General features: G+C 47.4%; 1 protein-coding gene across 1 annotated transcript in view; it reads left to right on the forward strand.

Moving 5' to 3' along the window:
* Positions 1–15,524, forward strand: part of RNF213 (ring finger protein 213) — a 282,285-nt gene that overhangs the window by 205,869 nt on the left and 60,892 nt on the right. The window contains exons 38-41 of the mRNA XM_088448501.1: positions 2,813–2,967; positions 3,058–3,261; positions 6,058–6,239; positions 6,776–6,896. Coding sequence (XP_088304627.1) covers positions 2,813–2,967; positions 3,058–3,261; positions 6,058–6,239; positions 6,776–6,896 — 662 coding nt within the window. The remainder of the gene's footprint in view (positions 1–2,812; positions 2,968–3,057; positions 3,262–6,057; positions 6,240–6,775; positions 6,897–15,524) is intronic.

The raw sequence follows: 15,524 nt of genomic DNA on the forward strand, positions 1-15,524 counted from the left end.
CTGACCATTGCACTGCTGCAGCGGCACGGCTGGCTAATCAACTGGCAGAAGTCCACTCTAATCCCGTCTCGGAGGATTCTGCATCTTGGAGCCTTATTGGACTCGGGACAGCAAAGGATCTTCGTGACGGAGGACAAGATCTCCGCTTTACAGTCAAGGGTGCGCAGTTATCTGCACAGCCGCCGGGTGTCCCTAAACTCGGCGATGAGGTTACTGGGCTCCATGGTGTCGGTGTTCGACATGGTGGAATTCGCCCAGTTTCACTCCAGACCTCTGCAGCACCTGATCCTGTCCAAGTGGAACGGGCTGCCTCAGTCTCTGAAGTCCCAGACGATTGTGATCACCCCGGAGGTTCGCCTGTCCCTTGTTTGGTGGTTACAGACGACCCACCTCAACAAGGGACGTCCGTTCTGGGTTCCAAATTGGGTCCTGTTGACAACGGACGCCAGTCTTCGGGGCTGGGGAGCAGTTTTGGGTCCACACTTGTTCCAGGGCAGGTGGACGCCGACAGAAGCAGAGCTTCCAATAAATATCTTGGAACTCCGTGCGGTCTTCAATGCTCTCCAGCAGGCACATCGGTTTCTCCAGGGTCACCCGGTGCAGGTCCGGTCGGACAACGCTACCACCGTGGCCTACATAAACAGGCAAGGAGGAACTCACAGCCGGGCGGCTCTCGTAGAGGTCTCTCGGATCCTGGTTTGGGCGGAGCGCAATCTTCCAGCCATATCAGCGGTCTTCATCCCGGGAGTGCTAAATTGGGAGGCGGACTTTCTAAGTCGCCAGGACGTTCATCCGGAGGAATGGTCCCTTCACCCGGACGTTTTTCAACTGCTGGTGGACAGGTGGGGTCTTCCAGAGATCGACCTCATGGCGTCCCGGCACAACAACAAGTTGCCGGTGTACGGGTCTCGCACAAGAGACGAAGGGGCGTCTCTGGTGGATGCTCTGTCCGTCCGGTGGACGTTCCGGTTCGCATACCTGTTCCCTCCGGTCTCCCTTCTTCCACGGGTAATCCAGGAAATTCAAACAGGAAGGAGGGACGCTCCTGTTGATAGCTACCGGGTGGCCCAGACGGCACTGGTTCTCAGACCTTCAGGGTCTGTCCGTGGACAGTCCTCTGCGGTTGCCGCTACGACCGGACCTTCTGTCTCAGGGTCCTTGTCTTCACCCGGACCTGACTCGGCTGTCTTTGACGGCGTGGCTGTTGAGACGGCCATGCTGAGGTCCCGGGGGTTTTCCAGCTCTGTTGTGCGTACCATGTTGCGAGCTCGGAAACAGTCTTCCGCGAGGATATACCATCGCGTGTGGCATACGTTCTTCCAGTGGTGTCGACCGAGAGGTTATGCACCACGGGAGTTTCGTCTGTCTCGGATTCTCGCCTTCCTGCAAGCGGGACTAGATCATGGGCTTCGCCTTGCTTCTTTGAAGGTACAGGTTTCGGCCCTATCTGTCTGGTTTCACTGTAGGATTGCTACAATCCCGGATGTGCGCACCTTTATGCAAGGTGTTCTCCTCATTCAGCTGCCCTTTGTTCCACCTGTGGCGCCTTGGGATTTGGCTGTGGTCCTGAGGGCTCTCCAAGGACCGCCGTTTGAACCACTGGGCTCAGTGGATCTTAAATGGCTAACAGCTAAGACTGTTTTCCTTCTGGCTATTGCTTCGGCCAGACGTGTTTCTGATTTAAGGGCTCTTTCTTGTAGACCCCCTTTCTTGGTTTTTCATGGGAACAGGGCAGTGCTCCGCACTCGGCCCGAGTTTCTTCCCAAAGTTGTTTCCCAGTTTCATGTTAACGAGGAAATCGTTGTTCCGGCCTTTAACTCACCGGGTCTTTCCGTGGGTGAGGCCTCTTTGGATGTTGTGCGGGCCTTAAGGACTTATATTGACCGCACTTCTTCGTTTAGGAAGTCGGACGCTTTGTTTGTCCTCTATGGCTTCCGTAAAACGGGTTGGCCTGCTTCAAAGCAAACTTTGGCAGCCTGGATCCGTATGGCTATTTCTGAAGCTTATCTTCATGAAGGCCTACCGGTTCCTCCTTCTCTGAAGGCTCATTCCACTAGGTCTGTGGGTCCTTCGTGGGCAGCTCGACGTGGTGCCTCTGCAGTCCAGATCTGCAAGTCTGCTACGTGGTCTTCTGTCCATACCTTCGTGAGGTATTACAGGTTTGACACCTTCGCCTCTCAGGATGCTTCCTTCAGGCGGCGGATTCTCCTTTCTGCACAGGAGCGTCCCCACCCTTAAAGGATACTGCTTTGGGACATCCCCAAGGTATCCTGTGGATACCCTATGGACCCTGAAGTAGAAAATATGAGATATGGTAAGAACTTACCCTTGTTATCTCTATTTCTACGAAGTCCATAGGGTTCCACAGGACTCCCGCCCTGTCGCACCTGTGCTGCTGATGGGCTTTGCTCTGGTCACCGGTTTTCCGTCTCCCTCTGGTGAGAATGTGATTCTTGTATGTGTCCAGATCTTTTTTCTCTCTCTTCCTTCTCCTCCTCCGGCCTATGGCTTGATAACTAACTGAGGTGCCTTGGCTCGGGGGCTGGGTATAGGAGGGGGACCCTAGTGCATCCTGGGAGGCTGAAAAGCTTAACTCTATGGTGCCCGGCGACTGACGTCACACCTATACCCAAGGTATCCTGTGGAACCCTATGGACTTCGTAGAAATAGAGATAACAAGGGTAAGTTCTTACCATATCTCATATTTTTAGATAGTCATTTACTAGCATTTTGTGAGTAGCTCTGCAACAGTGCTCCCAGAATTTAGTTTGATTTCAGATTCAGAGAATAAAGGATTTTTCTTTTTGTTTAGATGCTGAAATGGAGTTTGCCAACATATTCTCTAAGACACCGTTGGGAAAATATATTTCCTCCCAAGCAGACAATGATCAGCACACTCTGTTCCTGAATTATAAGACTGACTTTCTCCTTATGACTATGAGTATATCATCCGCTGAAGAGTTACTGGTAAGAATAACAGTGCAGAGTTGTTGACTTCTTGAAGAAATATTGTTTTTATGTCTTGAACCACATTTAAGTACTTAATTTATGTTGCAGGTGATGGAGATAGCGCTCTCAACATGTATTGATGAATTGAGAGCTTCTAAAGGAGCCCATGAACTGCTGACTCTTCCATGGGTGCATGTTGGATACCATAAATTTCAGCACAGACTGCAAACTCTAAGTAGGATTTTGGTCATCAACCCTTCTGTGCTGGATTCCCTCATCCAAAAAACAGAGTCAGCTATTGAGAATCAGATGGTAAGGTTATGCCAGTCTTTAAACTATTGGTGTCCATGATATTTTTGTAGGTACAGTGACTGTTGGACTCATTGTTACTGATGACAAACATTGGGGAGCAGTGGCGTATCTTCATCCCAGGTGCCCGGAGGCAAGATAAATGTTGGTGCCCCCCCCCCCCACACACACACACACATTAAAATTTACCACCTCCCCAGCACCTATGCCAGCCACAGCTGCCGCCACACCCCTATGCAGTTCCTCTTATACTGTGCCCCCAGTAGTGCCCCATAAACAGTGCCCCCAGTAGATGTCCCCCTATGCAGTGCCCCTTATGCAGTTCCCGCCTATGTAGTGCCCCCCCAGTAATGGTCCCCCTATGCAGTGCCTCCAGTAGTGGTCCCCCTATGCAGTGCCTCCTGTAGTACCCCTTATACAATTCCCCCAGTAGTGGTCCCCCTATGCAGTGCCCCCAGTAGTGGTCCCCCTATGCAGTGCCTTCAGTAGTGCACCTTATACAGTGCCCCCAGTAGTGGTCCACTTATGCAGTGCCCCCAGTAGTGCCTTTTATACAATGCTCTCAGTAGTGGTCCCCCTTATGAAGTGCCTCCAGCAATGCCCCCAGTAGTGGTCCCCTTATGCAGTGCCCCCAGTAGTGGACTTTCCTATGTAGTGCCCCTTTATGTAATGCCCCCAATAGTTGGTCCCCCCTATGCGGTGCCCCGTTATGTAGTGCCCCAGTAGTGGGATCCCCTCCTATGTAGTGGCCCCAGTAGTGGGTCCCCCCAATGCAGTGCCCCTTACAGATATAACACACACAGATTACTTACCTGAATCCCCGTTCCTGCGCTCGCCACGTCCGCTCCTCTGTCCTCCTGCTCAGCACTATGGGAGAAACGTCATGACATCTCTCCCATAACCACTGCGGGAGCCGGAAGGCGGAGATCATGAGTGAGCTCCGCCCGGCCCCGGCTCCCTCCGTAGATAAAGCAGCTAATGAGAGTCTGTCTGACTCTCATTGGCTGCTAAAACAAACACATCGCCGGTGATGTGTTTCATACTGATCGGCGGGCAGGGGGGGGGTTTCTGTTTACTAAGAAATCCCCCTGCTTGTGCGTCGGGTGCTCAGGCGGGTCGCGGCGGTCACATGCTACGTGACGTTCGCAACCATAGAGCACTCCGGTAGCAGCAGGTCATGGAGGTGGAGTGCCAATCAGCGGCTCCTCCATGTAGCTCCTCCTCAGCAGTGCCTGGTGACAATGGAGCCAGGTGCCCCCTTCAGGGCTGGCGCCCGGCGGCAAATGACTCCATTGTCTCTGGGAGTTCCGCCACTGTTGGGGAGCATTATGAAAAATTTGGAGATAACTGTAAAAAAAAAAAAAAAAAAGTGCTCTAAATCAATGACAACAAAAAACATGGGTTGCTAAACGCGTGACGTCACAAGGCAGTATGCGCACTGTGGGATTCACATGTTGCCGCTTTTGTAAATTGCATTTAGTGCCTCTAATCATACTCCAGTAAGAGTAAAGACTAACTAAAATATATATTTTTTTAATTATATGTATTATAAGTTTCTAAAAGAGCAATCAAACATCAAGCTGCCTTCTAAGATCACAAATAGATAGGATTAGTAATCAGGATATTTGTTGCATGTGTAGAACTATTAGGACATAGTTAGTGTTGGAGTGGTGTGTTCCTACGATGATCCCTAGGTGTCTGGGACTAATTCCTCAAATGATTTTATATTAGAATGACTTATTGAGCTATACAGTAATGCTCTTTTAGTTTGACTTATTTGTACATCAATGCAAAACCATACAAGAAAACAAGTGTGTGATTAAAGCCATAAGGATGTGTATACATTCAGTTTACCACAACCTAGAGAGCCAAGTTCTGGGATTACATTATACAGTATGTATACTGTATAGCTCCTTGTGCGCTGTGATATATTTAAAAGGAACGTGTTCTGCCTCTGGCCCGTTTGCCTGAGAGAGTTTTTGTGAAGTAACTGGACTTTTGCGCACGCTTGAGGTCTATTGATATAGTCCAAACATAACTTTTGTTAGTGTACCAACCAATTCTCTCAGTACTAAGTCCAGCATAAGGGCCTGTTCCAGAGCGGCATGCAACGCCAATGTTCACAAAGTTGAGCGACCCTTTGCTACTGCACGTGCATCCTTAAAAACTCCTACGGCGCGCATGCGGCCCAATGAGTGTATGCACAAATGCGCTGTTGCAATTGAGATGCACTGTATCAAAAATGTCTTAGAAAAGTGCTGGGCGGTCACTGGGAGGTGGCTGAATAGACAGATAGAGATGGTCTATCTTATGGGCGTACGCATGGATGGGCACCAGGGAAGCAGCATTTGCATAAAGTTGCAGTCGGGCAACAACCAACAGATGTAGCCATGGCAACGTCTGCATCCACCTCTCACTCAGGTCATATATCTTTTATTCACTGTTCGATTATTATGTATATATTATGATGCTGTTAAACAAAACATATTAAGGGCCTCATTTATCAATGGGTTTTATCATTCACAATGAGTGATAAAATTCGCTGTGTATGATAAATGGTGCTCCAGCCAATCAGCTGCCAACTGTCATTTTTCAAACAGATAACAGTTGGGAGCTGATTGGCTGGAGCACCATTATCATGCGCAATGAGTTTTATCACTCATTGTGAAAGATAAAACCCATTGATAAATGAGGCCCTAAATAAGCTAAATGTTACATGCGGTAACACTTGTCCTGTGTACTGTAAATTTGTACTTTGCAGGACATGTAGATTTGTGCTTTGTCTTCCTTTATTCTTAGGCTCTTGATATGTTTGCTGCCATCGCTTCTCTAGAAACTTTAAAAGAAACTGTGCAAAGTGTAAACCCAGAGACCTGGATACGCCAAGTTAAAAACATGCAAATGCCAATTGAGCTTATATGTTCAGAAGGATACTTGCAGGGCTACAGTTCTAGGTGCGAACACGGAATTAACCAAATCAGGTACTTTTTTTTTTTTTTTTTATTACTCTGAATCAAATCCTTTTTTTCTTTTTGATTGATTGATGGCAAAATACCTTTTAGGATGAGTCTGTTTGTCAGAAGAGATATCTTGAGCAATCCTCTTTGATTAGATTAGCTGCTAGATTGGTATATACAGTATGACTTCCAATTAAAATTTTTACTTATCTCGCCTATAGATACTTTCACTCTTTTTTGTTTCTTTCGGTTGAATTTACAGTCAGCGGGACCTAGATTATAGAGTTCAGAGAGCAGCGGTGGCTTGCTGAAGGTGGGAGGTTCAAGGACAAGAACGACACAAGTCTCCTTTAGTAGATAATGATCACAAGTCAACATAACCGTATAGCCCTATAATATTGTTTTCAAGATTGAATTGTGTTTTGGGCTGTTTCATACCACTGCTGTGCTATAATCTAGAAAACATGGCCTATTTGCAGGTATCAAGGATGAGCATATAGACTCAAAATTTTAACCGATCCACTGTAGTCATTCATTTATATTTTCTTGTGTCGCCACAGATCAGACTGGAATTGTGTATTTTCTATGACCCTATTTATGGAACATCTGCTTGTTGACGAGTACGTTCAGGATATACAGATGCAGAAAATGATAAGAGATCACACATTCTTCCTTGGACGGGTAAAAGAATATATATTTATTATTATATATATATATTAATATGTGTTAGGTTTAAGTGTACTCTCTCCAGAATATATTAAAAAACTTGAGGTATACGTACCTTAAGATACGCGCACCATTATAGCTAGCATTAGATGCATCCAGATCACACATGCATCCATTATCGAAGGCTGCAACTAACTTGTGTATACTGAGGATTCACGTTTGTAAGGAGCATGTTTCAAAGATATGTGTATCTCAAAATGATGGAGATGCATCTCAAAGGAACATGGTTTAAGTGTATCTGCATGCCCTTACTGCTCTTGTATGTCATCCCTGATCCAGCTCTGGAAGAGCACAGTGATTCAAGCGTTAGACATATGCAGGAGAGTACTGTCACTAGGCCATGTGCAGTGCAGCAACTGTATGTGATGCACAAAAATAAAGTTTAGACCCTTACCTGATCAATCTGTTTCTCTCAGACCATTCAGTACACTGGAGATATCATAGGTATAGCTGGTGTGGAAAGAGTCTGGGCACTAAAAAGTTAATTATAAGACCACTTGGGCTCCTCCTCCCCTATAACCCACCCTCTAACCAGGGCAGACAGATTATACTAGCAGAAGCCCAAGGAACAGAGAGGAGGTGGAGGAGAACATACCCACCAGGCACACCGACACATACATAACCTGAAACCCTAAACAAAGCCAGGAGCGAACAGGAGGGCGTCCAGGGTCCCCCATGGCCTCAGAGAAACAGATTTATCCGGTAAGAATCAAAATCTTGTTTTCTCTTTTAGCCATGGAGGACACTGCAGATACCTTGGGGACGTCCCAAACCGTTCCACTCCTGCGCGTTGCGCAGAAGCCTTCTCCCAAAACCAGTGTCCCTGGAAGCGACGTTGTCAAAGTGATATAGGGCTCTATTTACTACAATCCGCATCTTGTAATGCAGATTGTAGTGTGATATTATCGACTGAATTCGCATTGCGAATTCAGGCAATATCACAGGGATTTACTACAAATCCCTTGCAGGGACAGAGCTTGCAATAAAGCTCTGTCCCTGCGAATCCCCTCCGCACACTAGTCACGGTATTTTCGCAAAAAACACCGTGGCAAAGTGCCTACGCATGCGCCGACCGACCGTCGCTGCTATCCCCCCAAAACCCCACCGCGCAACCCCCCCCTGCAGTCATCGGTGCTCCAGTGATGTCTTCCATGCCTCCGGTCAGCTGACATCCCATACTGCACTGGGACACGGTCACCTGATGACCGGGCCGCAGTGCACCATGGGAGACCAGCTGACCGGAGAGAGAACATCACCGGAGCCCTGTTCACCGGTCCCTGGAGTCAGGTAAGTAAAAAAAAATTTTTTTACTTTTTTTTTTAAGCAGAGATCAGCTTGTGGTCTGTTTAGACCACACAGCTGATCACTGGGACCGGCTCCGGGCTGTGCTCTGCCCGTTACAGCAGAGTAGGAGCCCTGTAACCTCCTGTTCGCTCCTGGCTTTGTTTAGGGTTTCAGGTTATGTATGTGTCGGTGTGCCTGGTGGGTATGTTCTCCTCCTCCTCCTCTCTGTTCCCTGTAACCCTGGATAACACCACCTCCAGGTGTGAAAACACCCTTTTTGACTTTATTTTAGTAAAAATAATGATAATAAATAGAGCCCATAATCTTATAAAGGTGTGCACTGAGGACCGTGTGGAAGCCCTGCAAAGCTGCTCCGGCTAAGCACCATGACAAGTCACCCAGGAGTTTCCCACCAGCTGTGTTGAATAAACTGTCACTAAAGCTGGAACTGGAAGGTTAGCCAAAGAGTAAGCCTGACAAATTTCTGCCTTCATCCAATGGGTGATCATCTTTTTAGAGACAGGCCAAACTCAACAGAGTGGAACACAAAACAAGAGTCCATGAGACAAATGTCTTTGACTCTATCAACGTATATGCATAGGGCCGCACTATGTCCAAAGTCTGTTAATACAACTGATGGTCCCCAGGATCCTCCACAGAAAAAGACGAGACCACAATCTCCTGAGTAATATGAAAACGAGAAACCATTTTAGGAAGAAAAACCTGCGTTGTCCGCTGTACCACCCAATCTAGGTGAAATTTCAGGAACGAAAATCTGTGAGGCAAAGCACTTAAATAGTATGCCTTAACTAAAACCATTTTCCTGGCACAGATCATAGTCTTTAAAACCACTTCTGAATATCCTCTAGCTTTCAAGAGAGCTGTCTCAACAACCACCCCATAAAAGCTAGCCAAGGAAGATCCTGGTAGGGGAACAGTCCTTCTGAAAGAAAATCCAGTCTGAGGGGTAGCCGTTAAGGAGGAGCCACTTACATGCTCTTGAGGTTGGCATACCACGCCCTGCATAGCCTCTAGAATGGCTGTTCCAGCTTCTTCTTTTATTTTGCCGATGACCCCTGGCAGAAGAGACATTGGGGGAAAGTGATACAGGAGAGGGAAGGTCCACAACACATCCACCAGAAAGGTCCCTGGATCTTGAGCCCTAAAGCTGTAATGAGCCGACTAGTGTTTCAGGCAGATGCCATCATATCTATCAATAGATGGCCCCAATGTTTCGTTAGTTGTTAAAAGACCTCCCTACAGGTGGAGAAACCATGCTCCAGTATGAATATCTTGTTGGCTGAGATAGTCGACTTTCCAGTTGTTGACTCCTGGAATGTATGCCGCTGACAAAGCTTGTAGGAACCGTTCTGCCCACCGGAGAACCCTACGCACCTTGCGCATGACTTGGGAGCTCCTTGTGGCGCCTTGATGATTGATGTAGATGACAGCCGTAGCATTGTCCGAGCGGACCTTCACTTGACAACCCTGCAGAAGATATCTTGCCTGATACAAGGCCTTGTAAACCGCCTGGTGTTCCAAGATACTGATAGGAAGCCAGGACTCCTATTCCATCCCGCAGCCCTAGAAGGTTGTTGCAAGAGTGACTGAACCCTAGCCCCTGAGGCTGGCATCTATCATAAGGATAGTCACTGGACTTGCTCCAATTGAGGAACCACCCATAAGACTGAAGGCTCTGAATCGTCATTTGTAAGTGATCCTGTAGGATATCTATCCACTCGGTTGCACGGAGATCATCATCTGGATCCCTTGAAGCCGCAGAGCCGCCGATATCACTCTGGTAAACACCGAGGTGCTGTCCAACAACTCAAATGTCGCGGGGAACGTTGATCGGAATGTGCAAATAAGTGTCTGCGACATCCAGTGACACTAAGAAATCTCCTGGTTCCAGAGAGTGCATGATGGACTAGAGGGACTCTATTTTAAACTTGGGAACTCTGAGGTAAATGTTCAGTGATTTCAGGTTCGCGATGGGATGGAAAGAGCCATCTGGTTTTCCCACAAGGAATAGATTTGAATAAAACGGTCCCTCTCCAATGTAGTTGCACAGAGGAAATAATGTCCGTGTCCAGTTCGATGTGATATATAGCTTAGCTAAATAGCAATTCGTGTATACTTACCATGCCGCCGAAGCGATCCAGGAACCAGGTCACCAGTCCTGTTTTCAGCTGCTGTCCTCTCTGGAAAGCAAGAAGTCATTAGCCATGTCCATTCTGCTCATGCGCTTGGTCACAGTTCAAGAGAGGCTGTAGTGGCTGCTGGGATGTTAAGGGGTAGAGCAAGCACTGGGTGCAAGGCAGAAGACAGGGAAGAAACAACTTCCCTGCCAGCTTCGTTACAGTGTTCAGACTTGGCGAATCTGAGCACACAGGAGAAGTGGAAAGCAGAGCTTTCTGTTTTTTAATGAATCGAGTACAGATGGCGAATCTGAATACACATGAGAAGCAAACAGCAGAGCTTTCAGTCCTTTGATGATGCGATTCAGCCACGGAGCATGGGTGCCGCTGGAGAAGTAATGAACTTCTCCATGGTAACACGCTCAGTGAATAGCAACAAGCAGAGAAAAGCCCTGTTTACCTCAAAACAGGGCTTTTCTCTTCTTATGAATAGACTCTTATATATACGCTATGTAGATAAAAGTGATTGGACACCCCCAGTTTCAGCTGGTTTGGCATAGGTCCTCTAGTTGTAATGCATGGTCACATTAACTCTGAAAAGTATAGAGATGTTCTCGATAACTCTGTGCTCCCAACATTGTGTCAGCTCTACGGAAACAAATGGTTTTTATTAGGACAACAATGCCACCTGTCATGTTTCCAGGGTGACACTGGACTGGTATACAAAAAATTTGCTAAACTGGATGGACTGACCAGTTCAGAGTCCAGATCTTACCTCCATTGAGAACCCCTGGGACGAATTGGAGCAACGGGTGCGTTCTAGGCCGACTGGACCTTCTTCAGTGTCACAGTTGGTCACTGTACTTAAGGTGGAATGGCAAAACATACAGCCATTGCCAAAAGTTTTGAGAATGATACAAGTATTGTAAGTCTGCTGCTTCAGTTTTTATGATGGCTATTGGCATATACTCCAGAATGTCATGAAGAGTGATCTGATGAATTGCAATTAATTGCAAAGTCCCTCTTTGCCATGAAAATGAACTCAGGGCCCGATTCAGACCCGCTCGCTAGATGCGTTTGCACGCAGCCGTCAGCTGACAAAGTATGCAAATCCCAAAATCGCACGCCAAGACTTTATCACGCCCACTATGTCTCGGTGTGTGATCACGGTATGTATTTAGACCACTCCAGTCAGTCACAAGACGCCCACTTTCCCTTAGTAACACATTTCATGTCCAGGAAGTGTATTACACAATCGGTAACATCGAGTAACGTTGGAGCCATATGTAGCACTTGTGGCTGACCATACCCTACTGCAAGCACTACGAATGCAGCAGTGTGTAAAACAGCCATCTGACGTGTCTGATGACGCTGCGTCTTAAATATGCACGCCTCTGAAACGGCGTTCAGACACACACGCCTGCGTTCGCACCACCACACTCCTGTTTCCATCGACCACCCCTGTCACCACCCACAAATGGCTTGTCCTCTCACTCATTCTAGTGAGGCATCTATGTACAAGGGGCGATCGCATGGACTGATTCGCGCACTGTGACTTGTACGCATACGCAGATTGCAAATATTGGCAGGCTACGTGCGAACACATCCTAGCGAGCGGGTCTGAATCGGGCCCTTAATCCTAAAAACAACATTTCCACTGCGTTTAAGCCCTGCCACAAAAGGACCAGCTGACAACAAGGAAACACGTGCAGTCATCATTGCTTTGTACAAAAAGGGCTTCACAGGCAAGGATATTGCTGCTAGTAAGATTACAGCTAAATCAACCATTTATCGGATCATCAAGAACTTCAAGTAGAGAGGTTCAATAGTTGTGAAGAAGGCTTCAGGTCCCCCAAGAACGTCCAGCAAGCGCCAGGACCGTCTCCTAAAGTTGATTCAGCTGCAGGATCGGGGCATCACCAGTGCAGAGCTTGCTCAGGAATGGCAGCAGGCAGGTGTGAGTGCATCTTCATGCACAATGAGGCAAAGACTTTTGGAGGATGGTCTGGTGTTGAAGGGCAGCAAAGAAGCCACTTTTCTCCAGGAAAAACATCAGGGACAGACTGATATTCTGCAAAAGGTACAGGGATTGGGCTGCTGAGGACTGGGGTAAAGTTATTTTTCTCCGATTAATCCCCTTTCAGATTGTTTGAGGCATCTGGAAAAACGCTTGTCCGGAGAAGGAAAGGTGAGCGCTACCATCAGTCCTGTGTCATGCCAACAGTAAAGCCAGAGCCGTAACTAGACTTTCTCTTTCATCCACTAGAGGACACTGGAGGTGCTTACGCTGGGGTTTAGAGGCGTGGATAGCTGGAGCTGGCACTTTAAATAATTTAGAAGTGTGAAGCTCCTCCCCCTCTATTCCCCACAATCCTTCAGTTTAGAAAATGTGCCCTTTGGAGCTGGTCACAATCTGCTGTGATCCAACAATATATTGAATTATATTTTATTTAGTTAAAAAAAAATTTAAGCATCTTTTTACACTTATTGGGTACCCTTCACCAGCTCTCTAAAGGTGGGGTCCGGGTACCTGGCGCCCTGAATCGCTAGGATCAGGAAGGAGTGCACAACGCTTATCCTAAAAGCACTGACAGCTCCTTATCGCCACAGCACATCTCTAACACACAGAAGAGTGTGCTGAAGCCGACAGGCTGCACTGCCGAGAGAGACTTCATCCCTCGGCTCCCGCAGCTGTCCAGCGCTAATACATGTCTGCACTGGGTAACTAGTAGTGCAGAGTGCTACAGCGCAACTTCCTCCTTCTTCCTCTTCCCGCTGATACACGAGGTGTAGCGCGGAGGGGGAAGTAATGGCCACAGACACAGCCATCTTTTCAGCCATAGAAGGGGGGCGGAGCCTAGGCAGCGCAGGCTCTCTGTCCTCTACGTGGCAACTGGCTGTGTAAAACAGCGTGGCTGCCGTTTTTTATTGATAATACATGCCTGCATCTCTCCTTTATAAGAGTGCAGCATACTTACAGAAGGCTGAATTCTTCTGCTCTCATCCCTATACTGCAGAATCCTTGGCAAAGGGGGCTGTGAGACAACTAGGGTGTATATATAGTGAGCAGGGAATTTTCATTTGTGGGGAATGTGTGGTGTTATTGTCCTCCTCTGTTCCCAACATCAGCCTTCTGTTTCTTCTGTTTTTTTTCTGTATACTATCAATGTCTGTATATGTATACTGTCTCCTTTTCTGCTAAAGTTGTCTGTGTGGCTGGATTGTATAAATGACAAGAAAAGGCTTCTCTAAAGATATTTGTTTGTTACAAGTGTAAAACAAACTTAGCCACATGCAACTGGCTCCACGTTATGGGATGCTTGTTTAGATAATTCTATTACTGCATCACCCACCGCACCAGGGGCCGTTGACATGGTAGGGGTTATAGCAGACTTGGACTTGTAAGTCTCCACCCTCCTGGGTGGCAGGGCAGAGTCTCTAGACGGCCTGGTATAGGTTATGGGGCTACTGCCGCCTCTCTTGCCATCTGATTACTTCCTCCCACTCCCGCATCCAAGATTTTGCCCGTGCTACCTTTTGAATGCTCTCCCTGTCCGTATCAGACTCTCCACCTCTCTACAAATCTTCAAACGGGCTCTCAAGACCCACTACTTTATCAAGGCCTTCCAGCTCTCATGCTAACCCACTTCATGCTCTCTCCTCCCTATCTTCCCCTTTTGTGTCACGCCTGTCTGTCTGCCCCTCCTCTTTAGAATGTAACCTCTCACGAGCAGGGACCTCTTCCCTCATGTGCTTCTCTTTACATTTTCTTCTACTCTTTACTCCCCATAAGGGCACCTAACACGGGACTGCCAACCCCTGCTGCTTATTGTGAATGTAATAATCGCTATTGCAGCAATGTATATAAATCGTGTCCTTGTCCTGCGCTGTTATGTACTGTAAGTTACTTGTTTCTTGTTCACTTATTAGTTCTATGTACTATGTAAGGCGCTGTGGAACACTTTTGGCGACATATAAATAAAGGATAATAATAATAATACTGCTATTCACCGCTTCCTATCAAAGCCTTCTCATAAGCGGCCTCTCACGACATTCCTCCAGTTAGAGGAGTCGGACGAGGAGCTCCTCACACATGAGGATACTGAGGAAGGGGAATTGAAGGAGGTTTTCGATAATGTGCCCCAAGATTTGGATTCCACCTCTACAGGGGTGGAGTCCGTAATTGTGGCGGTCAGGCAGATTCTTAATCTACCTGAGGACATAGTTCCTGCAACCCTATTGAATTATTTAACAGCCAGCTATAAAAGGGTTGGCTGTTTTTCCTTTCTCACAACAGCTGTCAGTGTCCGGGAAACAACCTGATAAGGATTCCCCGTCGTTTCCCATCCATATCAATTGCCGTCATCCATGATGGAAGAGTAGAAAACACCACCTCCTGTTGATGCGTCTGTTTCTCATCTGTCTAAGTATACAACGCTTCCTATGCTGGGTGCATAGGTAAGGACCCTTCTGATCTTAAGTTGGAGACAACACTGCAATCTATTTATACTGCAGCGGGAGCTCAACTTAGACCTACACTTGTTAGCACTTGGGTTAACAAAGCTGTTACTTGCTGGGCAGTCCAGGTGATTACGCACAGAGAGATTAGACCATGTGGTGGTTGAGTGCATACTACAAAATTACTCATTCATTTTCACGCGGTATAAGTTGAGGCTGGGACTCCGACTTCCAGAGCAGAGTTACGTCCTCTAGCCGAACACATCCGTGAGTCAGCATTTTACCTGGGCGAGGCTTTCAGGGATATCGGTGACATCAGTGCTTGCATATCCGCTTCTGCCGTTTCTGGCTGCAGAGTTCTCTGGTATGTTCGTGGCAGGCGGACGCAATATTCACACGTGCTGTTGAGGGTTTACAGTTCACTGGTGATATGCTTTTCGGCCTAGAATTGGACAAAGGAATATCCCAGGTCATTGGAGGTAAGTCTTCTTTCCTCCATTTCTACTGCTCCGGCTCCCAGAAGTACTTACACGGGTTCCTATTTCCTTTTATTTCGTACGCCACAGTCCTTTTGTGGTAAGCCCAGAGATGCTCCCACAAGAAGCAGCAGAGGTAGGGTCACTTTCATACAGTTGCAAGACAAGGTGGCATGCCAATTTTCCGTCCCACCTGGGATCTCCTGCGGTGGGAGCTCGCTTACAGA

The sequence above is a fragment of the Taudactylus pleione genome, unplaced genomic scaffold, assembly GCF_031769625.1.
Source record: "Taudactylus pleione unplaced genomic scaffold, aTauple2 ptg000456l, whole genome shotgun sequence".
In the NCBI taxonomy this organism is placed as follows: Eukaryota; Metazoa; Chordata; class Amphibia; order Anura; family Myobatrachidae; genus Taudactylus; species Taudactylus pleione.